Source organism: Oncorhynchus mykiss, chromosome Y (assembly GCF_013265735.2).
Source record: "Oncorhynchus mykiss isolate Arlee chromosome Y, USDA_OmykA_1.1, whole genome shotgun sequence".
Lineage (NCBI taxonomy): Eukaryota > Metazoa > Chordata > Actinopteri > Salmoniformes > Salmonidae > Oncorhynchus > Oncorhynchus mykiss.
Genome location: NC_048593.1, coordinates 33,210,717 through 33,237,397, shown reverse-complemented (window position 1 = coordinate 33,237,397; position 26,681 = coordinate 33,210,717). Strand labels below are relative to the sequence as shown.

At 45.3% G+C, this 26,681-nt stretch overlaps 1 protein-coding gene across 6 annotated transcripts; it reads right to left on the bottom strand.

The window, feature by feature from the left end:
- Window positions 1-1,979: 1,979 nt before the first annotated feature.
- Window positions 1,980-24,404, bottom strand: cxxc5a (CXXC finger protein 5a). Of its 6 annotated transcripts, none has more exons than XM_036967800.1 (4): window positions 24,252-24,354; window positions 23,831-24,130; window positions 14,211-15,214; window positions 1,980-3,289 (listed from the first exon to the last, which is right to left on the bottom strand). In XM_036967800.1, the coding sequence occupies exons 3-4, from the start codon at window positions 15,015-15,017 to the stop codon at window positions 3,245-3,247; spliced, it is 852 nt and encodes a 283-aa protein (XP_036823695.1). In that variant the 5' UTR covers window positions 15,018-15,214; window positions 23,831-24,130; window positions 24,252-24,354; the 3' UTR covers window positions 1,980-3,244. The 6 variants fall into 6 exon arrangements, with proteins under 6 accessions (XP_036823695.1, XP_036823700.1, XP_036823698.1 ...); XM_036967805.1 differs by having other exon boundaries at window positions 24,069-24,130; XM_036967803.1 differs by having other exon boundaries at window positions 24,073-24,130.
- Window positions 24,405-26,681: the final 2,277 nt, after the last annotated feature.

Genomic DNA, 26,681 nt, shown 5'->3' with positions numbered 1-26,681 from the left:
GTTCAAGGACAACAACCTCTCCCTCAACGGGATCAAGACAAAGGAGATGATTGTAGGACTACAGGAAAAGGAGGACCGAGCACACCCCATTCTCATTGACAGAGCTGTAGTGGAGCAGGTTGAGAGCTTCAAGTTCCTTGGCGTCCACATCACCAACAAACTAACATGGTCCAAGCACACCAAGACAGTCGTGAAGAGGGCATGACAAAACCTATTCCCCCTCAGGAGACTGGAAATATTTGGCATGGGTCCTCAGATCCTCAAAAGGTTCTACAGCTGTACCATCGAGAGCATCCTGACGGGTTGCATCAATGCCTGGTATGGCAACTGCTTGGCCCTGACCGCAAGGCACAACAGAGGGTAGTGCGTACGGCCCAGTACATAATTTTTGGGGGCCAAGCTTCCTGCCATTCAGGACCTCTATACCAGGCGGTGTGAGGAAGGCCCTAAAAATGGTCAAAGACTCCAGCCACCCTAGCCATAGACTATTCTCTCTGCTACCGCATGGCAAGCGGTACCGGAGCGCCAAGTCTAGGTTCAAGAGGCTTCTGAACAGATTCTACCCCCAAGCCATAAGACTCCCGAACATGTAATCAAATGGCTACCCAGACTATTTGCATTACCACCCCCCCCCCCCCCCCCCTTTTACGCTGATGCTACTCTGTTATTATCACTGTAATAACTCTACCTACATCTACATATTACCTCAATTACTTCGACTAACCGGTACCCCCCGCACATTGAATCTATACCGATACCCCCTGTATATAGCCTTGCTATTGTTATTTTACTGCTGCTCTCTTTTACTGCTGCTCTTTAATTATTTGTTACTATTTTTTATTTTTTAGGTATTTTTCTTAAAACTGTATTGGTTAAGTGCTTGTAAGTAAGCATTTCACTTTATGGTCTGTTGTATTTGGCACGTGAAAGATACAATTTTATTTCATTTTCATTTTGACCAGTTCTTTTAGCGGACCAGGTCTCATAAAGAGCTTGCGTTAGATGAATGTCACAGGACCATGTGTGTCACCAGAGTGGGGGCCTGACTCCTGACCTCCAAAAAGCTTCCCTTTACTCTTAAACAGCCCTCTCCTTTGCGGCTTTGAGGACAACACTGTAATTCAGCAATATTGGGGAAATATCCATTATTCATAGCTTTCTAATTTTGTTTTGTTTTTACATGGGGAGCAGGACATTTGAGGAGGGTGGAGGAAGTGACTCGGAGGATATACAACACATTCCAGATAGATTCCTTTCCTATATTCTCCATTTAGATGTTGGTTTGGTTTCACTTTAACATTACATTGCCACAGGTATCTGCCAAAATAATGGAAATACTTGAGTAAATGAGGAATACAAAGTTTATTGAAAGCAGGTGATTCCACACAGGTGTGGTTCCCGAGTTAATTAAGCAATTAACATCCCATCATGCTTAGGGTCATGTAAACAAATTCTGGGCTGGCCATTATTTTGTCTACCATGGCGATAGCCCCATAGAATGACAATGCCCCCATCCACTGTGCACGATTGTATCAGTCACCAGATCTCAACCCAATTTAACACTTATGGGAGATTCTGGAGCAGCACCTGAGACAGTGTTTTCCACCACCATCAACAAAACACAAAATTATGGAATTTCTCATGGAAGAATGGTGTTGCATCCCTCCAACACAGTTCCAGACACTTGTAGACTCTACTATGCCAAGGTGCACTGAAGCTGTTCTGGCCCAACGCCCAATTAAGACACTTTATGTTGGTGTATCCTTTATTTTGGCAGTTACCTGTACATCAACCTACCCATTGCAACAACTCCACACTATCTCTACATAGAACCTTCAAGTACAACACTCTTGCATGAGGAACACTAATTAGGGCCCCCTGGGAAAAACTCAACAAAACTTTGGTTCCTACCCTGTCACTACCAGTGTTGTTTGTATTGGTTGCTCGAGCAACAGGAAACATCTGAATGAAACACACCATTTCCTCCTTCTGCTTTAATGATTTGTATTTCTCGCCCAATATTTTTTTTAAATTATAGCATCCAATGATATGAAAAGGGAACAGATTTGAAAGATTTACCGGACATTTTCATACTTCACCCGCTGTTTTAGGGGAAAAAAACATGCAAAGACAAGTAGACAAACATCAGAACTGTAAATGTTTACACAAATACATGCATTCGTTTTTATTCACAAAACCAGTCCAATTTTCTAAATGAATACAAACATCGCTGTTGTTTTTAAAAGATGTAGCTATCAGCAACATAATTTTAAAAAAAATTACAAATAAAAAATAAAGATAAATTCATGTTTCAGTGCGTTGAAATGGGTAGACTCAGATCAAGTGCCTCCTAGTGATGTCGCCCTCTGTCCTCCTCATGCCAGACACAGTCGCTAGGGCCACAGGAATGTAAGGCTGCCAGTTTCACTAAATAAAACGCTTGGAAATACAGGCCAGAAAAACACGGTTGGTTGGTTGGTTGGTTGGTTGGTTGGTTGGTTGGTTGGGGAGATTCCAGTGAGTTCTCTGGAGGTTAGCATTATCCTGCTAAAGAGTCCCCTAGACTTCTGCCCCAAAGGGTGAGAGTTGATTTTTAATTTGAATCAGAAATCTGGATTTTTACATTTTGAAACATTTCCTTTTTCTTTTAAAAGACAACCATTGATCCGTTTCAAACTATATTCTTGCAACAATATAAATCATAAAATAGACAAGGGTTTAGATAAGAACAATGGTGCTAAATTACAATAGTGCCTGCCATTAGCCACTAATTTTAAAATATAGCCATAAATGTACATTCTCTACACAAGTACTGTATCTTTCCACACGTGAACAACATTAACACCAAACACAGACATGTGTTGATTGTCCACACTCAGTCCATCATTTCTGTTAGGCAATGAACAGTTCCATGTCTGAGCGACAGAAAAGTCCTGCTGGAAACAGGACAAAATGTACCAAAATGGGAACATAGAAAAGGGAATGAATGAAAGTTGCCATAGATTATTTTCTTTATATTTAATTTTTGGTTCAAGGAATAATTAGGTGCATCCATTACTCAGTTGATTATTTTGTATCATTCCTGTTTCGTATTTTTTTTTACATCTTTTTATTTGTTGTATGTTTGTTTTCTTGTCAGCCAGTGTCCATGCCCGATACAATCGAAGCGAGAGTTGGCATTGCACTTGATCGCAGAGCTTTGGGTTTGTGTAGGTAGGGGTTAGAGTGGAGGAGGGTCAGAGTCTTACTGGAACCACCGAAATGCTGCTCCTGTAGGAAGCATCACCTTCTTAGAGGGAAAAAAAAGACAAAGAGAGAGAAGAGAGAAGGAGAGGGTTAGTGGACGCAGCTTGGAGAAGATAACACATCCCTAGACTCATTCTAAACTGCAACATCTGCAGTTTCTCTCTCTCTCTGTCTCCTCTCTCTCTCTCTCTCCCCCCTCTCTCTCTCTCTCTCTCTCTATCTCTCTCTCTCTCTCTCTCTCTGGACATTCTTCTACCCCAGTCTAATTATTGAATAGATTCAGACAACAACATGCTCATCAAATCTCCACATCAAACACATTAACAGACACCATCACCCTCGCTCCCTGCCCACTCCTCCTCTCTTCTGCTCCACTGTCTCTCTCTGTCTCCCCCCCACCCCCCCCCCAGGCCAGGCCAGGCCAGGCAAGCTCTATCATGGAAATCACTGCATCCCACACAGACATATCTCGTACCCTCCCCTCCTCCCTCACCTCGCTCTGGCCGTCAACAGCCATGGCCCTGGCTCCATGCGAAACCTGATATGGCACATTTATTATTTAGTCACCACGCAGTCACGTCCATCTCCCATGACACCACAGCGCTCTCACTGGTGACACTGCTCTCTCTGTTCCTCCCTCACTCTTCTCTCAGAGTGGGATCTCTAGCTCTGATTGCATTGCACTAGGCAGGGCAGGCACCAAAGCAATGCAGCTGCAGGGGTTGAGTGGTCGCCTGCCAGTCATAAGATAGAGGACCGCTGGGGCTCAAGCTCGGCTCAGCCCTCGGAGCTGCAGCACGGCTGGCGTTCTGAGAAGCACAACTCTACTGCGGCACAGAATCTCACATGTTAGCTAGCACTGCCTGGAAAAAACACTCACACACACACACAAACACACTCACTTCCTCACACACACTTACACACACACACCTACATACACGGAAATACATAAAATAGCACAAGAACAATATACTTATCACCTTGATAAACCACAAAGCTGATGCTACAGCTAGCTTTGTGTTTTATCAGTCGATGTCAATGTAGTAACTTAAAATAAATCACAGACTACACAAAACAATTCAGAATAGGGGGAAAATAGTATTTGTGAAAGAAAAGGAGAGTCGCACACTCTAGGACCTCAGATACAATCATTTTATAACCTACATTTCGACACTCAAGCTGTCTTCATCAGGGTATAGAAAGAGAAAGGGTGAGGAGGAAGAGAGAAAGAGAAAGGGGGAGGAGAGAAAGAGAGATGTGAGAAAGAGAGAGGGGGAGGAGAGAAAGAGAGAGGAGGAGGACAGAAAGAGCGAAGGGGAGGACGAGGATAGAAATAAAATAGTATTTAACATAATCAACTTTTCTCTTCTGTCATATCATTTTCACTTTGGAATATTCACAACACTAAAAAAGCAAGGTCAAGGTGGTGCAAGGGCCATAAGCACCTCACTAATGACCTTTCACCTATGACACTCAGGCACCTAGACGCTAAGCTCAATACCTTTTTCATTGTGAACTCACCGGTGACTTATTAAAGGAAAAACAATCTGAGCCAACACCTGTGACCTCCATTCTGCATAAACATGATTGTTTGTCAGGTCTGGCTAAGGGGGAAGGGGCTCCCAAGGTCACGATCATTTCCAGGCGTCCATTTCAATGTCCAGCATCTCAATCTCCGTTTATTGATTTTACTATGAATATGTTCCTGTTACGTTCCTCAATGGACGCTGCATTTAGCCTTCCACGTCCCCAACCCAGGGGCCTGCTAGCTTTGCTCTAGCACGGTTAGCAGAACATTTCATACTCTGAAATGTGGCTCCAGTATCTAATTTGCTATCTTATTTGTTCTGACATAGTGTGACTCTCTTAGGGACAGCTGATCCAGGACCAGCCCAGAGGGGAACATTCTCTTTAGAGCAGAGCATTAGGCTAAATACTCCCATCAATCACTTCCCATTGGACAGCCCCAGGTCCACTGGTAACAAGAACCCTTTCACCTGTGACTGTGATGTCAACTCTCCTCTCCCATCTCAGGTTGGTTAAGATAGTTAATAACTCCACTGCTGTCTGTCTGTGTCTGTATGTCTGTGTCTGTATTTCTGTATGTTTGTCTGACTGTGCTTGTCTGTCCTACTCCTACTAGTTTCTGTGTCTGCCTGGCAACATGCCTACTGATCAGTATGTCTCTGTGTCAGTCTGCATGCCTGTGTGTGTCTGTGTCAGTCTGCATGCCTGTGTGTGTCTGTGTCAGTCTGCATGCCCGTGTGTGTCTCTGTGAGTCTGCATGTCTGTGTGAGGGGGTAACAACACTCAGTGAAAGCTCTCTGGCTCAGTGTTTGCATGCCTCAAACTGGCCATGTCATGTCACCACACAATACCTGTAGTAATACCTGTAGTGGGTCGGCTGGATCTGTCCTCTGACCATGATGCCTCAACACAGACAGACAGACAGACAGACAGACAGACAGACAGACAGACAGACAGACAGACAGAACAGACTGAACAGACAAGACAGACAGACAGACAGACAGACAGACAGACAGACAGACAGACAGACAGACAGAAAGATAGAACAGACAGAACAGGTTTTAACAAATAAACTAACACATATCCAACAAAACCAAACAAAGGCCCACAAAGAAATCCAATCAGCAGACCAGAGTACAGAAACACACTTGCATTAAAATAAACACATAATCAAACAAATATAAACTCATGTTGACATAAAACCTATACTTCTCTCTCTCACCCACAGAGCAAACACCAACCCTGAGACTAGTGGTGAAAACTCAGACATGCAGCAGAAAGGAAGTGTATCTCATGGGCTTTATTTATTTCCCTTCAAACGTAGCGTTCCAAAAATAAATCCAGACATCTCCAGTCAGCGAGGTGTGAAGTGGCAAAGGCCTCGGCACGCTAAGGTCTTGGCGCGCTAAAACCCCGTCACGCTAAGGCCTCGGCACGCTAAGGCCTCGGCACACAAAGGCCTCGGCACACTAAGACCCCGTCACGCTAAGGCCTCGGCACGCTAAGGTCTCAGCACACTAAGGCCTCGGCACGCTAAGGCCTCAGCACACAAAGGCCTCGGCACGCTAAGGCCTCAGCACACTAAGGCCTCGGCACGCTAAGACTCCGTCACGCTAAAGCCTCGGCACACTAATGTCTCGGCAGGCTAAGACCCCGTCACGCTAAGGCCTCGGCACACTAATGTCTCGGCAGGCTAAGACCCCGTCACGCTAAGGCCTCAGCACACTAAGACCCCGTCACGCTAAGGCCTCGGCACGCTAGGTCTCGTCACGCTAAGGTCTCGACAGGCTAAGACCCCGTCACGCTAAGGCCTCGGCACACTAATGTCTCGGCAGGCTAAGACCCCGTCACGCTAAGGCCTCGGCACACTAAGACCCCGTCACGCTAAGGCCTCGGCACGCTAAGGTCTCAGCACACTAAGGCCTCGGCACGCTAAGGCCTCAGCACACAAAGGCCTCGGCACGCTAAGGCCTCAGCACACTAAGGCCTCGGCACGCTAAGACTCCGTCACGCTAAATCCTCGGCACACTAATGTCTCGGCAGGCTAAGACCCCGTCACGCTAAGGCCTCGGCACACTAATGTCTCGGCAGGCTAAGACCCCGTCACGCTAAGGCCTCAGCACACTAAGACCCCGTCACGCTAAGGCCTCGGCACGCTAGGTCTCGTCACGCTAAGGTCTCGACAGGCTAAGACCCCGTCACGCTAAGGCCTCGGCACACTAATGTCTCGGCAGGCTAAGACCCCGTCACGCTAAGGCCTCAGCACACTAAGACCCCGTCACGCTAAGGCCTCGGCACACTAAGACCCCGTCACGCTAAGGCCTCGGCACACTAATGTCTCGGCAGGCTAAGACCCCGTCACGCTAAGGTCTCGACACGCTAAGACCCCGTCACGCTAATGTCTCGACACGCTAAGACCCCGTCACGCTAAGGTCTCGACACGCTAAGACCCCGTCACGCTAAGATCTCGGCAGGCTAAGACCCCGTCACGCTAAGGTCTCGGCAGGCTATTGCTGGGCACTTCAACACCTCGGCACTCTAACACCTCATCAGTCTAACGCCTCGGCACGCTAAGGCCTCGGCACGCTAAGGCCTCGGCACTCTAACACCTCGGCACTCTAACACCTCGGCACGCTAAGGCCTCGGCAAGCTAAGGCCTTGGCACTCTAACGCCTTGGCACGCTAAGGCCTCGGCACGCTAAGGCCTCGGCACTCTAACGCATCGGCACGCTAAGGCTTTGGCAAGCTAAGGCCTCGGGACACGCTAAGGACTCGGCACGCTAAGGCCTCGGCACGCTAAGACCCCGTCACGCTAAGGCCTCGGCAGGCTATTGCTTGGCACTTCAACACCTCGGCACTCTAACACCTCATCAGTCTTAACGCCTCGGCACGCTAAGGCCTCGGCACACTAAGGCCTCGGCACTCTAACGCCTCGGCACGTTAAGGCCTCAGCACTCTAATGCCACGGCACTCTAACACCTCAGCACGCTAAGGCCTCGGCACTCTAACGCATCGGCACACTAAGGCCTCGGCACGCTAAGGCCTCGGCACGCTAAGGCCTCGGCACTCTAACGCCTCGGGACGCTATGGCCTCGGCACGCTAAGGCCTCGGCACGCTATGGCCTCGGCACGCTAAGGCCTCGGCACGCTAAGGCCTCTGCACTCTAACGCCTCGGCACGCTAAGGCCTCGGCACTCTAACGCCTCGGCACGCTAAGGCCTCGGCACTCTAACGCCTCGGCACGCTAAGGCCTCGGCACTCTAACGCCTCGGCACTCTAACGCCTCGGCACACTAAGGCCTCGGCAGTCTAAGGCCTCGACACGCCACCTCCCCTTACTCTATTTTTACGGCCATCTTTAGGCTGCCATGAGGTTTCCATGGAAACCATCATCAAAGCACAGAGCCGCCAGCCTCTCTTTCTATTCTCACATACACACACCACATCGGACCGCATCAACTTCAAATAATGTACACTAACAATATACACTAACAATATACACTAACAATAAACATACTAAAAATTCCAAATGTGTCATAAAGGAATCATAAATATGTTATCAGAAGCATTGATTAAAAACAACCAGTTTTTTCCCTGATTTCGGGCGTCTGAAAAGGTTAAAACAAACCAAGCATCAAAATACTTATTGAATCACATGACACATCTTTACAACACAACACACACTATAAGCACTATGGCTAAGTGATCTCCATCCATTAGCATCCCTGTTAGACAGTGGACTGCGTCCACGTGAGATGTGACTCTCTGGGGCTGTTTCTAGACCCCAGCTCAAGCTAACAGCAGATGACAGACTGTGGTATGCTGCTTACGAGCCGGATTGGATGACCATGATCCTCCATTTTGTCCCAGGTGCTGCCCAGGTGCCCCTGAACATGTCCTAACCTCAGTGACCAAGAGGGCTGAGGGGGGTTGGGCAATATGTTTAACCATTTCATAATGCCACAGTTAACAGAATATAAAACAGAGTAACGTAGATAATGCTATCTGTTCTGTTTACAGTGTGGTAATACTTGATAGGGAAATATGGATTCATAGTACAAGCAATGTTGTTTTCTGTAGAGCCTGAAAGAACACCCTCCATCGGCAATATGGATGGCAGTCCTGTCAGACAAGCGCCAAAAAATTATAAATGTGAACACACAAATCTGTAAGATCAATGTAGGATACATGGGCATATATCAGATGTGTTATTGTACACAATATGTCTTCTGTCATTATTCTCACCTTTGACATGGTGTTATGACATCACTCTGACTGACTGACTCTGCAAGACTCTTCTCTGACCTCTTGACCTGTTGCTCAAGGCTGACCCTAACACAGAACAGTTCTAGACAGCATTGGTCTGCTAGTGCAGATGAGGCACACCATTTACCCAATCTGAAGGAGAAGTCAACAGTTCATTTGAAGATAAACTATTCCAAAACGTAAATGCTAAACAGATGATTATTACATCAAGTCCCGCGCTATGGCCATAATGTTGGTGTGTGACAAAACATAACAACAACAAACCATCTGATTTCATTAGCTGCGTACAATCCTAACACTCTGTGACATCGTTCAATTAGAAACTGAGATTAGTTTGTGTGATTCTTTCTTCTGGTTATGGAGAACAAATGCAGACATTAACTTCATAGTAAAGGCTCCAGTCATTGTTGTTGATCTGATGCCGTGAACGACTGTTGGTCACTGCTACCATGTGAACAGCAGCACACTGTCAATCAATAACATACAATAAGTCCTGTTACCAACACACATTCACAAGCATCTGAGTACATCAGTGAACCCTTTCAGAGTAAAGTAGGAATGTTGACAGTGAAACCATGAGTTGACATCTAAAAATGGAATCCTGTCTTGATTACAAAAGTCACAACCAGATAACATGTGGATCAAGCCTTGATTAATCTGTTGTTGCATGTCTGCTTGCAGCGCAACTCTTTATGACCAGATTACACAAACTGATCACCCTCTGTCTCATGAACGTGAGTGTTGTAGCATTGCATAGTACATACAGCCATAGGGGATATTCAGGATGTATTCTACAAACTGTATTTTGGCCAAAAAATAGTCATAATCACAAGAAAGAATTTCAAATGTGTGATAATTAATTTGTGAACATGCGGACTTTGTTAGAGAGCACACATGTTATGATCTGGACAGCATTGTCTACTAGCATAGCTCATATAATGTACGTCTGCATCCTTACAGGAAGAGCAGGATGCTGAAAGACAGAAGATGGCAGAGCCTAATCATATCAACCTTGTATTTACATCTTAAAAAGCAACAATAAATGAATCTGACCATTTTTTATGTGACGGTCGCGTCCTTTGTATAATTAATGGAGATCAATTGCATCACTCATCTTATTAACGGTAATTCGTTATTGCATAAAGTCATCATGACAATTGAGGCTCATATAAATCACCTGATAACATCTATCATGCCATGGCAATATACCAAAATATTGTCGTGGATGTTATGTCATTTTGTCATAGCGTGTTTATCACATCTTTATACAGTACTGGCTTTAATTGTCAAATGAAGTGGTTTAAAAACAGAATGTAATATGCTACATGAACCTTACAGAGGAAAAGAGTCCTGTGCTACTGAGGTGACCCAGAAGACAAGTTTGGAGGCCATTTAGCCAAACGGGCGTGCCACAGGAGAAAGAGAGAGGGAGAGAGGGGGGCGCCTGTGCCACAATGACACCTGGTGCTGCAGATGACAGCCCCATGGCCAGATGGACCATGCCACACACATACACACACACATTCTGCCACAGCCATCAAATACCCACAAGCACACACAATTACACTATATATACAAATGTATGTGGACACCCCTTCAAATTTGTGGATTCGGCTATTTCAGCCACACCCGTTGCTGACCGGTGTATAAAATCGAGCACACAGCCATGCAATCTCTATAGACAAACATTAGCAGTAGAATAGCCTTAGTGAAGAGCTCAGATGCCACCTTTCCAACAAGTAAGTCCGTCAAATTTCTGCCCTGCTCGAGCTGCCCCGGTCAACTGTAAGTGTTGTTATTGTGAAGTGGAAACGTCTAGGAGCAACAACGGCTCAGCCGTGAAGTGGTAGGCCACACAAGCTCACAGAACAGGGCCGCCGAGTGCTGAAGAGCGTAGTGTGTAAAAATCATCTGTCCTAAGTTCCATTACTCACTACGACTTCCAAACTGCCTCTGGAAGCAACGTCAGCACAATAACTGTTTCCATGGCCAAGCAGCCGCACAGAAGCCTAAGATCACCATGCACAACGCCAAGCGTCGGCTGGAGTGGTGTAAAGCTCGCCCCCATTGGACTCTGGAGCAGTGGAAACGTGTTCTCTGGAGTGATAAATCACGCTTCACCATCTGGCACTCCGACGGACAAATCTGGGTTTGGCAGATGCCAGGAGAACACTACCTGCCCCAATGCATAGTGCCAACTGTAAAGTTTGGTGGAGGAGGAATAATGGTCGGGGGCTGTTTTTCATGGTTTGGGCTAGGCCCCTTAGTTCCAGTGAAGGGAAATCTTAATGCTACAGCATACAATGACATTCTAGACGATTCTGTGCTTCCAACCTTGTGGCGTTTGGGGAAGGCCTTTTCCTGTTTCAGCATGATAATGCCCCTGTGCACAAAGTGAGGTCCATACAGAAATGGTTTGTTGAGATTAGTGTGGAAGAACTTGATTGGCCTGCACAGAGCCCTCACCTCAACCCATCAAACATCTTTGGGATGAATTGGAACACCAACTGCGAGTCAGGCCTAATCGCCCAACATTAGTGCCCGACCTCTATAATGCTCTTACCCTCTGAATGGAAGAAAGTCCCCGCAGCAATATTCCAACATCTAGTGGAAACCTCCCCAGAGGAGTGGAGGCTGTTATAGCAGCAATGTTCCAACATCTAGTGGAAACCTCCCCAGAGGAGTGGAGGCTGTTATAGCAGCAATGTTCCAACATCTAGTGGAAACCTCCCCAGAGGAGTGGAGGCTGTTATAGCAGCAATGTTCCAACATCTAGTGGAAACCTCCCCAGAGGAGTGGAGGCTGTTATAGCAGCAATGTTCCAACATCTAGTGGAAACCTCCCCAGAGGAGTGGAGGCTGTTATAGCAGCAATGTTCCAACATCTAGTGGAAACCTCCCCAGTGGAATGGAGGCTGTTATAGCAGCAAAGGGGGGACCAGCTGTATATTAATGCTCATGACGAACAGGTGTCCACATACTATTGGTCATGTAATGTATGTTCTACCACACACATTCTACCCATGAAAAACATATACACACAAACAGTATCACGCACTGCCACACTCTGTCAAACATACACTGTCAAACACACACCTACAAACACACAAACGCTCAAAATCCTAAACAGCCCATCAGAAATTCTCTCTGTCACATCTCTCTCTCTTCCTATCTCCTCGTTCCTACTCACGCATACCCACAAGGCAATACTAATTTTGCAACATATGCACACAATCACACACACACACATTTGTGTGAACTGCTAAACACGCAATGACCCCCAATTAAAAAAGTCCTTCCATCTGTTTTGTGAGGGGGTAAAATGAGAGCTGTGTATCATGGGTATGGACAGGGGGATGTTCATTCAGGGCATGCGCTGCACTGCGGAGGACCGACTAAAGAGACCCCACGGTGCAATTCTACTCCTCCCCCTCCCCACCACCTGTCATTCCCTTACCCAGCTCAAAGCCCTGCCCTACCAAAAAGCCCCTCCACACCACCTGTCATTCCCTTACCCAGCTCAATGCCCTGCCCTACCCAAAAGCCCCTCCACACCACCTGTCATTCCCTTACCCAGCTCAAAGCCCTGCCCTACCCAAAAGCCCCTCCACACCACCTGTCATTCCCTTACCCAGCTCAAAGCCCTGCCCTACCCAAAAGCCCCACCACACCACCTGTCATTCCCTTACCCAGCTCAAAGCCCTGCCCTACCAAAAAGCCCCTCCCCACCACCTGTCATTCCCTTGCCCAACTCAAAGCCCTGCCCTACCAAAAAGCCCCTCCACACCCCTCTACGGAACCCTTCACTTTGGAGCTATATCCACACTGTGCAAAGAAATCAGAACAGTGCCTCACTCCATACATACACGTATAAAGTTTAGTTATGTGTTTGGTTAATGTACATTCCAAACACTCTTTCCATCCCTATGCCCCATCCTGCCTGACCCCTCTGTATCCCTCTGTGACCCTCTGTATCCCTCTGTGACACTATGTGTCCCTCTGTGACCTTCTGTCCTTCTTTGTCCCTCTGAGACCCTCTGTATCCCTCTGTGATCTTCTGTCCTTCTTTGTCTCTCTGAGACCTTCTGTATCCCTCTGTGACCCTATGTATCCCTCTGTGACCCTCTGTGACCTTCTGTCCTTCTTTGTCCCTCTGTGACACTCTGAATCCCTCTGTGTCTCTCTGTGACCTTCTGTCCTTCTTTGTCCCTCTGTGACCCTCTGTATCCCTCTGTGAACTTATGCGTCCTTCTGTGTCCCTCTGTGACCCTCTGTGTCCCTATGTGACCTTCTGTGACCCTCTGTGACCCTCTGTGTACCTCTGTGACTCTCTGTGACTCTCTGTGGCCCTCTGTGACCCTCTGTCACCCTGTGTCCCTCTGTGTCCCTCTATGTTCCTCTGTGACTCTCTGTGATTCTCTGTGGCCCTCTGTGACCCTCTGTCACCCTCTGTCACCCTGTGTCCCTCTGTGTCCCTCTATGTTCCTCTGTGACTCTCTGTGATTCTCTGTGGCCCTCTGTGACCCTCTGTCACCCTGAGTCCCTCTGTGTCGCTCTATGTTCCTCTGTGACTCTCTGTGATTCTCTGTGACCCTCTGTGGCCCTCTGTGGCCCTCTGTGACCCTCTGTCACCCTCTGTCACCCTGAGTCCCTCTATGTTCCTCTGTGACTCTCTGTGACTCTCTGTGACCCTCTGTGGCCCTCTGTGGCCCTCTGTGACCCTGTGTCCCTCTGTGTCCCTCTATGTTCCTCTGTGACTCTCTGTGATTCTCTGTGGCCCTCTGTGACCCTCTGTCACCCTGAGTCCCTCTGTGTCGCTCTATGTTCCTCTGTGACTCTCTGTGATTCTCTGTGACCCTCTGTGGCCCTCTGTGGCCCTCTGTGACCCTCTGTCACCCTGAGTCCCTCTGTGTCCCTCTATGTTCCTCTGTGACTCTCTGTGACTCTCTGTGACCCTCTGTGGCCCTCTGTGACCCTCTGTCACCCTGTGTTCCTCTGTGTCGCTCTATGTTCCTCTGTGACTCTCTGTGATTCTCTGTGGCCCTCTGTGACCCTCTGTCACCCTGAGTCCCTCTGTGTCGCTCTATGTTCCTCTGTGACTCTCTGTGATTCTCTGTGGCCCTCTGTGACCCTTTATGACATCTCCAGCTCTGTCTCCTCACTGAACTCTTACCTCCAGAGTGGCAGACGGTTTCTTTTTCAGCTCATCACATTTGCGGAACTTGCAGATCTGGTGGCCCGTTTTGCGGTTCCGGCAGCTGCTGCACGTCTCGCAGTTAATTCGCCGACGGCAGGGCTGGCACATGCCGCAGCGTTTCCGCTTCTTTTTGCCGGAGTTGATGGCGGAGGCCAGCTCGCTCTGCGCCGGGTACTCAGCCAGGCCAGCCATGTGCAGAGCGCTGTCGGCCAGGAACACGCCGGCCGGTGTCATGATAAACAGTCCGGGATTGAACGGGAAGCCGCCTCCCACACCGTACGGGAAGTCCGCAATACCGCCAATGGAGTCCGCAGCAGACGCACCCTCCAAGTCGTTTGCCCCTGAGATTGAATCGCTACCCCCCATCCCCATCCCCATCCCCCCCGGCAGCAGCATGTGCTCCATCCCAGCCCTCTTTAACAGCACCGCAGCCTGGGCAAAGTGCAGCAGGCCGTTCTGTCCTTCTAGGACCTGCTCCAGGGTCCGGTCCAGCTTGGCTGCCGCCAGCGCTGAGACAGTGGGCTGGGGCTGTGGGGGCGGCTGGGGCTTGGCCGGGTGGCTCTTGGTCTCTCCATTGTGATGTGCGTGTCCATTAGTGTTGGTGGGGCAGGCGGCTGTGTACTGGGAGAGGGTGCGGGACCTCTTAAGGCTCTTACTCAGAGGCTCACTGATGATGCCACTGCGGTTCCTGCGCTCGATGACAGGGACATCCTCACTGCAGCTGCTTCGCTCTAGGGCCTCGGCTGTCCGGTCTCGGCTTCCCTCCGACCGTCCGCTAGACATGTTCCAGTACGTGCAGGGCTGGGGGGGCGGGCGGGAGGGGGAGCCGAGAAGTTCTCACAGTCTGTTCTGAGCCCAGGTGAGGTGGCGCCTCCCCGCTGTGGACCAATCGGACAGCCAATCACAGGCAGGCCTTAGAGCCCTTGTGCTCTGTCTAAACTTCAGCCCTCATCCACATCCTTCCACTGTCAACCTACAAACTGGCACAGGGAGAGAGAAGGGTCCTTCAATAACAGGCTCAGTGTTGGACCTAGACAGCATCTTAGTAAACAACAGACTCCATTACATAAGACAGCTACTCTGCCATTCAGTTATGTTACCCGTTTATTAGATTGAACACAGCTAAAAAGCCAATGAGGCAGCTCCGTTAGATAGTATGTATCCCAAACATCCCATAACCACTAATAGCCAGGAAAGATGAGTCCACTTACACAACTTAAAGTTCATCAAGCCCCCCGGCTACAATACACAATAAGACAAATAAGAATATTCAGAACATAGCAAAACATGAAAATACTAAATGACAGTGACAGGAGAGAAAAGCCACTTCTATGTATTCTACTCCCAATTTGACCGATGTGTAACCTAAATCCCACCCTATAGGGCTAGGTTAAATGTAGCCATAGTGTTTCCCAGAAGAAAACCAAGATACGCTGGCCTGTGGATGGTCACACTTTGCATCAAAGGGATTTGAAACAATCATTCCCACACGCTACACACTGACAAAATTAAAATCCATTTCACATGAATTAAGACTTCAGACCATGAACAATTCCCATTTTGACATCACTTTCTCCTAATAACAGAAACTTTGTCTTAGTCTTATTGGTGGTGAATATGCTGGTAAGGGTCGCACCTCTTGGTTTTAAAGGATATACGGAAATCAAATCAAATCATATTAAGCAGATGTTATTGGGGGTGTAGTGAAATGCTTGTGTTCCTAGCTCCAACAGTGCAATAGTATCTAACAATTCACAACAATACACACAAATATAAAAGTAAATGTTAAACATTTATTTAACTGATTAGGCGTTGACCTAATTTGCATAATATATTATCTTGTATGCATCAGATATTTGAAGAAAAAACACACAAACAGCAATACATAGATATATATATTTTTTTAACAAACAGGTTGCCCACTTACAACACAGTAAGTACGTTGGTTATCATTCTTGATGACATCATCAACCCTCCAACCACAAAACATATAGAGAAGATTGTAATGTAGTATTTATATAACTCATCGTCATTATGCCTTGTGGATGCCCTACATTTCTGTCCGATTAGCTATATTCACATGTAATGACATAGCCTATGATAATCAATAATGTTGTACTCAAAAAGAAAATTTGCTCAGATACACTACATGGCCAGAAGTATGTGGACACCTGCTCGTTGAACATCTCATGCTAAAATCATGAGCTATAACAGCCTCCACTCTTCTAGGAAAGCTTTTCACTAGATGTTGGAACATTGCTGCAGGGACTTGTTTCCACAAGATCAAAAGTGAGATCGGGCACTGATCTTGGGCGATTAGGCCTCGCTCGCAGTCGGCGTTCTAATTCATCCCAAAGGCGTTTGGTGGGGTGGAGGTCAGGGCTCTGTGCAGGCCAATCAAGTTCTTCCACACCAATCTCGACAAATCATTGAATTGTCTAGAATGTAATTCTATGTTGTAGCGTTAAGATTTCCCTTCACTGGAACTAAGGGACCGAACCATGAAAAACAACCCCAGACCATTATTCCTTTACAATTGGCACTATGAATTTGGGCAGGTAGCATTCTCCTGGCATCCACCAAACCCAGATTTGTCCGTCGGACTGCCAGATGGTGAAGCATGATTAATCACTCCAAAGAACGTGTTTCCACTGCTCCAGAGTCAAATTACGAGGTTTACACCACTCCAGCCAAAGCTTGGCATTTTGCATGGTGATCTTAAGCTCGTGTGCGGCTGCTCCGCAATCGAAATCAATTTCATGATGTTCCCGACGAAAAGTTATTGTGCTGAAGTTGCTTCCAGAGGCAGTATGGAACTCACTGAGCTCTTCAGTATGGGCCATTCTACTGCCAATATTTGTCTATGGAGATTGCATGGCTGTGTGCTTGATTTTATACACCTGTCAGGAACGGGTGTGGCTAAAATAACCAAATCCATGCATTTGAATGTAGAGCAGTTGAAGAGTGTCATAGAAGGTATGATTGGTTGATATTTCATCTCCTTAGTGAAAAGTATGCCCCCTTTCTGATTTTCTCTATTTTTGCATATATTTTTTTCAGTGAATGTTATCAGATCTTCAACCAAAACCTAATATTAGATAAAGGGATCCTGAGTTTTCAAATAATAAAAAATATATATACAGTTGAAGTCGGAAGTTGACATACACCTTAGCCAAATACATTTAAACTCAGTTTTTCACAATTCCTGACATTTGATCAGTAAAAATTCCCTGTCTTATGTCAGTTAGGATCACCACTTTATTTTAAGAATGTGAAATGTCAGAATAATAGTAGAGAGAATTATTTATTTCAGCTTTTATTTCTTTCATCACATTCCCAGTGGATGAGAAGTTTACATACACTCAATTAGTATTTGGTAGCATTGCCTTTAAATTGTTTAACTTGGGTCAAACATTTCAGGTAGCCTTCCACAAGCTTCCCACTATAAGTTGGGTGAATTTTGGACCATTCCTCCTGACAGAGCTGGTGTAACTGAGTCAGGTTTTGTAGGCCTCCTTGCTCGAACTTGTTTTTTGAGTTCTGCCCACAGAACAAATTTTCTATAAGATTGAGGTCAGGGCTTTGTGATGGCCACTCCAGTACCTTGACTTTGTTGTCCTTAAGCCATTTTGCCACAACTTTGGAAGTATGCTTGGGGTCATTGTCCATTTGGAATACACAATTTCAACCAAGCTTAAACTTCCTGACATATGTCTTGAGATGTTGCTTCAATATATCCACGTAATTTTCCTGCTTCATGATGACATCTATTTTCTGAAGTGCACCAGTCCCTCCTGCAGCAAAGCACCCCCACAACATGATGCTGCCACCCCACAACATGATGCTGCCACCCCCGTGCTTCACGGTTGGGATGATATACTTCGGCATGCAAGCCTCACCCTTTTCCTCCAAACATAACAATGGCCATTATGGTCTAACAGTTTTATTTTTGTTTCATCAGACTAGAGGATATTTATTTTAAAAAGTACAATCTTTGTCCCCATGTGCAGTTGCAAACCGTAGTCTGGCTTTTTTATGGCGGTTTTGGAGCAGTGGCTTCTTCCTTGCTTAGCGGCCTTTCAGGTTATGTCGATATACTGTAGGACTCGTTTAACTGTGGATATAGATAATTTTGTACCTGTTTCCTCCAGCATCTTCACAAGGTCCTTTGCTGTTATTCTGGGATTGATTTGCAATTTTCGCACCAAAGTACAATCATCTCTAGGAGACAGAACGCGTCTCCTTCCTGAGCGGTATGACGGCTGCGTGTTCCCATGGTGTTTAAACTTGCGTACTATGGTTTGTACAGATGAAGGTGGTACCTACAGGCATTTGGAAATTGCTCCCTAGTATGAACCAAACTTGTGGAGGTCTACAACTTTTTTCTGAGGTCTTGGCCTCAGAAGCGTCTAAAGCAATGACATCATTTTCTGGAATTTTCTGGAATTTTCCAAGTTGTTTAAAGGCACAGTCAACTCAGTGTATGTAAACTTCTGACCCACTGGATTTGTGATACAAGTGAAATAATTTGTCTGTAAACAATTGTTGGAAAAATGACTTGTTTCATACACAAAGTAGACGTCCTAACCGACTTGCCAAAACTATAGTTTGTTAACAAGAAATTTGTGGAATGGTTGAAAAACAAGTTAGCGAGCGACATTTTCAGATATTATACGTTTCTGATTTATTCAGAAAGTGATTTTTATTGTAACTTAAAGTGTACTGTTAGCTAGCTAGCTAATGTTAGCTGGCTGGCTGGCTCGCTAGCTAACGTTACGTGTATGATCTGTGTAGAAATATTATTTGTATCTCAGATCCATTTGTATTGCTAGTTATAGCCTAATGTTAGCTAGCTAACTAACAATGAACCTAGTTGATTAGCTTTAGCTACCTGTATATTAATGAAGGGTAGTAACGTTATGAGTTGTGATTATGGTTCATTGTTTAGCTAGCTTTCTAGCTACATGTCTAAACAAAATACCTACTGTATCCTGTGCACGTGACAAAAAAACTAGATTTTATTTGATATAGTGTGTATTTACCAGAGACGGTAATGTGAAGGACAACATGACCTGCACCAAAGTCAAATTACAATATAACGTTAGGCCAATGAGACAGTGTCCAAGTTACAAAATTCTCTGGTAGAATGCCCTGCTTTTATTTCATCACACTCACAACCGTAACCTACTTTCTGTAATTAGCTTGCCATTAACTTGTATATAATGATCTTCTTGTGAGTTTATTTTCCTGTAATAATGAAAACAAATTAGCTAAAGTGAAGACGATGTCAGCTATATGATATGGTCATTACTTGAACTGGACGTTAGCTAGCTAGCTAACCATCTAGAAACGAACCAAAACATTGTTTAGAAAGTTGCTTTTAGTTGCCTAGTTTGCTATATTCACATATACTAAATTCACTTTTAAACCTATGGGTTTGTTGGTGTTAAAATACACCAGTTATGCTATTTTGGACCACCATGCTGCTGATGTCATGCAGCCTGTAATTTTTGTGTCTATACTTTTAAATAACGACAATGACAACTTTGATGTCAGACCACAATAGAATGTTCATGATGTCACTGAGACAACTGTACACAACATGTCAATAGACGTAGAATAAACCAGCCTTTAGTCTTAATCTTTGGTTGTTTGGTATCCTACCGTACCCACTCTGTTTAACACATGGCCTCAAATGTGATTACTTAAAGAGATGGGTGGGGCTACGGCTGAAGAGGGTGTGAACGATGGTGAATGGGTGTAGCCAAAAAAGAGCTCTCCAATAGGTGCACCAAAAAATTCAAGGGACATTTTTTTCAAAAGTGGTGTTACAAGTTTATCAACTTTCAAAGCAGATTTACTTTCCCAACTTCCTCAACTGTAGTGTGTGATATACCACTTTCTAGCTCTAAGTTTAGATTTTTATCCAATGTAAAAAACGCAATTTCAAATGTTGCTACATAAGACCGAATCGAGCCGGTCGGTAACAAATATGCAAAAGTAGAGAAAATTAGAAAGGGGGCAAATACTTTTTCACAGCGCTGTATATTCATGTCTCCTTCCTTGAAGATTTGTTGCCAGAAGTTCACTGATCTAGACTCCGTGCATCTCAAATGGTAGATGGAGCTTGTTGTGCGTTCATTTCCTGTTGGGGGCCAGTATAGAAGAAAAGTAGGAAAAATGTATGCACTCACTACTGTAAGCCGCTCTAGATAAGAGCATCTGCTCTAAATGACTAAAATGTAAATGTGACTAAACATAATTGATCACGTCTGTCAATTCAACTAGATATCAGCACTTACTGTAGTGTTGGTTGGCTCTTTAAAATGTTCCTTGACAGTCCCTCTGGGGAAATATCCTGTTATTCACTATGAGCCCATTTAATGTCCACAATCCAATTGAAAAATAACACACTTATTGGGTGAGTATTTTTTCCATTCATAAATTAAAATGGACTGAAATTAATTTGACTCCAATGCTTTATTCAGAGTGTGTACTGAATAAACTGAAACATCCCAATGGCCAGCCTCCTATGAAGAGACACTATTCTACTATTCCACTGACCTGTCCCCACTCACAAACAGGCACATCCCTGAGAAAAGCTGAAGAAATGGCCGGGCCAGTCCTTATAAGGGAAACAAAGGGAAGGGGGGGGGGGTGCAGCATGTGGAAATTGGAAGGCCAGAATTAGTGGGAGGTAAAGCTTCAAAGGCAGGAGCACAGCCCCCGCATTCTCACCAGCTCAGGGGTCCGTGGCGCCACGGACCCCTGAGCCAGCCCCTCAGCTCCTCACTCTCCTGCTTCGAGTCTGACCAGGGCTCTGCTCTATCTCTCTCACACTGCTGCAGGGCCACCCGCCTGCTACACTGTCATATACAGTATGTCTGTGTGTCTCTTTCTTCCTGGTGTCCTAGTCTCACTCCATCAAACTCAGAGTGTCTCTCTGTCTGACCCATATCCCTCACACTCTCTCCATCTCCATCAAACATGAACATGTCATTCATAGTCTATCTTTTCCCACCATCTCAGTCCCTCTTTCACAGTCTACCATTCCTCTTCCAATGTCAATGACTCTATAACAGCCTACGTCCCTCCTCCATGTCATTCACAGTCTCTCCCTTCATGTTTTCACCCTCTCTTAATATCACTCTCACTCTGTTCCTCCTCCATGTCATTCACACGCTCCCTAGGCATTTAAATGCCAGTGGTCTAACGCACTGCATCTCAGTGTTAGAGGCATCACTACAGACCCTGGTTCGATCCCGGGCTGTATCCCAACCGGCCGTGATCGGGAGTCCCATAGGGACCGGGAGTCCCAATTGGTCAAACATCGTCCGGGTTAGGGGAGGGTTTAGCCGTCATTGTAAAATAAGAATTTGTTCTTAACTGACTTGCCTAGTTAAATAAAGGTAACTTTTTTTTTAAATTAAAATATCTTCCAAACCTGTAGACCTTACAGTCTCTCTTCTCTGTCACTCAACAGTCCCCCAGTTTCTGTAACCAATCAGTGTATTCTCTCTGAATAGAAATATACCAAATTCTGCTACTGCTAAGATGATGATGATAATGATGATGATGGTGGTGATGATTAGAAGGGAAAAAAATGATTGCATAATGAGGAACAGGTTGGTTATATTACTGGGAAAAGGTTATGTGTATCCATTGTTATATGAGAAAAAGAAATGTGCCAATGTCTTACATATTAAAGAAATACAGTGTTGTTTGTGTAGACATTGTTGTTGTTTACATCTTCCTCAATGACGTCATTACCATCATGCCAGTAGCAGCCTAAGGATCTGTAAAGGCTATCTATACTTTCTGCAGTTATGACTTCTACCACAGCTCCTTTTGTATCACCCAACTAGTATACTTCTCCTGGTAGCATCACAAAAAGGACTGCCACTATCAAACATAATAACACTTTCCCACTATGCTTTCACCGAAGCACCCACTCTCCCCCCTTATATAGGTCTACTCTACATTGATTACGTCAGTGGGAGCTGCTGGAGACATGGCTCGTGCTTCCTCCCTGGAGCTCAGAGCACGGCGGTAATTGGCCCCTCTCGGCTGAATAACCATCCCGAACAGTCTGACCATACAGACTCCCCAAGGCCAACGAGAAGGGGTACTGTATGGAATATATAAGCAAAATGGACATACCCACTAAAATAACTCAAACATCTTTGGCATATTCAAGTTTTAAAAAAGTCACACTCAAGTTATGATATAGGCCTAAGACTAATTTAGATGTTTAGAACATAGCATAATACTCTTCAAAATATTTTTTGTATTCATAAATTATTAATTAGGCCTATACAAAATAGCCTGACTATAAATATATGCAAGTTTAAAAAGTAGGCTAGATAATACTGTCAATATGGCACTTTTCAAATACTGTATGTATTCATAAATAAATAGGCCTAGTCATGTTTGTCATCAATCGTGAAACCAAAACATCTGACAACAAGCCAAAAAGTGTCATATTTTATGGGACGTTGCCAGATAGCTCGGCTATAAGCTACTTATTAGTTCAGGTAATGCAGAGCCAAATGCAACACTTCCCTCCAGACCGCGGTCACGCAGACACTCACACATATCTTCCTAGCCCCCTCTCTCAACCACCCCCTCCCTGCTCTGACTCACACACGAGCAGTCACGCACTCACGTCACACTCACTCACTCACTCACTCACAGACACACACACACACAGTCAGTCACATTTGTGCACGAGACCCATTGAAGTTTATAAGGACCAGAATTAAATATCCCACAACCTGCTGCGCCTTTCTGTTTCTTTTCCATTCCCGAGTTAAAATAGTCCAAATTGTATGCATGCCACTGTGTGTTAAATCGTGACTAATTTGCAAGAACATGAAGCCCATACGAGCGCCACTGCCGGTGGCGGATTGAGGCAGTACCAGGGGGTCGCGATAAATCCCGGCTTGCAACTGCTATGTCACGGGGACATGGCGCGCAGGAGACTGGCTGGTCGTCGCATGCGGAACAATGAAGAACAAACATGTTCCTCTACAATAAAATCACTCTGAGAACAACTGGCATACTGTTCTTAGGATAAGTATTGGCTATGCACGAACTAAATCATAAACAAATTAAACAATATTGCTCTTTTTCATCCATTATGCATTTTCACAAAAACATTGTTGATGATTAAAAGAGAACACTGCAGAAAACAAAGTTCAGTTTCGATTTATCTCCACGTAAAGAGATGCCTCATCGCCACCTGTTATTAAAAGCATAACATTCATAAACATAATCAAGATCCAATGCAAAGTGCCGTAATTTCAATGGCAAATATTAACGGAGAGCGTCAAGTTTCTTGGAGCGCACGTCATTAACAGATGATTCACAGTTTCAATTTTCACCCCTTAAAATCTTTGAATGAAAGAACCGCTCTCCACAATATCTACAAACATTTTCTGCATTGACAACATTATCCGAGGAAAATTAGCAAATGAGAATGGCAGAGCAAAATGACCATTATGGCCATTCTAACCCAATAACAGTGTGTGCATCATTTCACATGCGTCTGAGAGCCGAGAATCCTAATTGTATCTAATATTAAAGCACAAAAATACCTTTTGTCTAGACTCAATGATCTGAAACCACGGTCTCTGCGGTGTCAGCGTATGGTCTGCACCAGCACGTTTGAGGGTATAGATAGAAGAACCATTCTCCCATTCCCCTAGTTAACTTGATCGTTAGGAAGATGACATCCCAACTTTCAGCAGACTTCGACAAAGTATGATCCCCCCTCCCTCCCTCTTATGTAGCCTATCTGCATATTTGCAAACACGGGCCCTTTTTTATTCGCACCTACCAAACCAGAACGAAGAGGAGGGGAGGGCTCCCACTGTCCAAGCGGTCCGTCTCCAAGCCTACCGTAGAGATTGATGTCAAAAAAGAAAGAAAGACAACCTTACACTAAACTGAATTAATATAGTCCTCGCCTGTATAGAACAAGAGAGAAATTGAATAATACATTATTGTAAAACGTACTTTCTCGGAAACTGAGCGTGTGGGCTCTCCAACCTTTCGATTCTCGCAATCCCACCTCTACATCCCCGCTCGCGGAGAAGAACATGCAAACACATTTCATAGATTTTTGGAGCTTCGCGGAAAAACCGAAATGGATTTTTCAGCGTAGAGACAGATAGGCTAATAATATATCGCCAAAACCTTTTAAAATACAGAGATGTATTGTCCTCCTCGACGCTTTTAGGCTCTCGACTTTGAATATTCAAGGGTCGCGTGATGAAGAACATGTTTGTTATTAAAGCTTTACATGATTATGCCTCTGAGATGCATCTTACTAGTTGTTGTGTAATCAGTGCATATGCACAAGATGATTTTCTCTCTGTATGAGCGCAAGTTGCTATTTCGTCATGCCACTTTAAGACTAAACTTTTCTTCAACACATTCATGTTTACTGATAACTTTAACGGTGCAATACAAAAATATGGAAACATACCCAAATGTGAATATTGAACATGTTGAAAGCTAATATTTTTTCAAGGGCTACAGTAGACCTATTATTTGATTTTCTTTGATGAACGTTGGTGTGACTAACATACACTACATGAGCAAAAGTATGTGGACACTTGTTTGTCAAACATCTAAATTACTTCCATGCTCGCTTCGAGGCAAGTAACACTGAAACATGCATGAGAGCATCAGCTGTCACGGATGGGCCAGACGGATTACCAGGACGTGTACTCCGAGCATGGGCTGACCAACTGGCAAGTGTCCTCACTGACATTTTAAACCTCTCCCCGTTGGAGTCTGTAATACCAACACGTTTCAAGCAGACCACCACAGTCCCTGTGCCCAAGAACACTAACGTGACTAAATGACGACCGAACCGTAGCACTCACGTCTGTAGCCATGAAATGCTTTGAAAGGCTGGTCATGGGTCACATCAACACCATTTTCCCAAAAACCCTAGACCTGCTCCAATTTGCATAACGCCCCAACAGATCCACAGATGATACAATTTCTATTGTACTCAACACTGCCGTTTTCCACCTGGACAAAAGGTGGTGGGCCTGATTACCGACAAAGACGAGACAGCCTATAGGGAGGAGGTCAGAGACCTGGCCGTGTGGTGTCAGGACAACAACCTCTCCCTCAACGGGATCAAGACAAAGGAGATGACTGTTGACTACAGGAAAAGGAGGACCGAGCACGCCCCCATCCTCATCGAATGGGGCTGTAGTGGAGCAGGTTGAGAGCTTCATGTTCCTTGGTGTCCACATCACCAACAAACTAACAGATCCTCAGCTGCACCATCGAGAGCATCCTGACGGGTTGCATCACTTCCTGGCATGGCAACTGCTCTGCCTCAGACCGCAAGGCACTACAGAGGGTAATGTGTACGGCCCAGTCCATCACTGGGGCCAAGCTTCCTGCCATCCAGGACCTCTATACCAGGCGGTATCAGAGGATGGCCCTAAAAATAGTCAAAGACTCCAGCCACCCAAGTCATAGACTGTTCTCTCTGCTACTGCATGGCAAGCGGTACCAGAGTGCCAAGTCTAGGTCCAAGAGGCTTCTAACAGCTTCTACCCCCAAGCTATAAGACTCCGGAACATGTCATCAAATGGCTACCCAGACTATTTGCATTACCCCCCCCCCCCCCCCCCCCCCTTTTACGCTGATGCTACTCTGTTATTATCACTTTAATAATTCTACCTACATGTACATATTACCTCAAAAACCTTGACTAACCGGTACCCCCAGCACATTGACTCTGTACCGGCACCCCCTGTAAATAGCCTTGCTATTGTTATTTTACTGTTGGTCTTTAATCATTTCTTACTTCTTTTTTTAGGTAATTTTCTTAAAACTGCATTGTTGGTTGAGGGCTTGTAAGTAAGCATTTCACTGTAAGCTGTACATCTGTTGTATTTGCCTTATGTGACAAATAACATTTGATTTGATTTGATCTCATTCCAACATCATGGACATTAATATGGAGTTGGTCCATCCTTTGCTGATATAACAGCCTCCACTCTTCTGGGAAGGCTTTCTACTAGATGTTGGAACATTGCTGCTATAACACCCTCCACTCTTCTGGTAAGGCTTTCCACTAGATGCTGGAACATTGCTGCGGGTACTTGCTTCCATTCAGCCACAAGACCATTAGTGCGGTTGGGCACTGATGTTGGGCGATTAGGCTTGGCTCACAGTCAGCGTTTCAATTTGGCCTTCCCCAAATTGTTGCCACAAAGTTGGAAGCACAGAATCGTCCAGAATGACATTGTAAATCCAATAAAATCAAATGTATTTATATAGCCCTTCGTACATCAGCTGATATCTCAAAGTGCTGTACAGAAACCCAGCTTAAAACCCCAAACAGCAAGCAATGCAGGTGTAGAAGCACGGTGGCTAGGAAAAACTCCCTAGAAAGGCCAAAACCTAGGAAGAAAC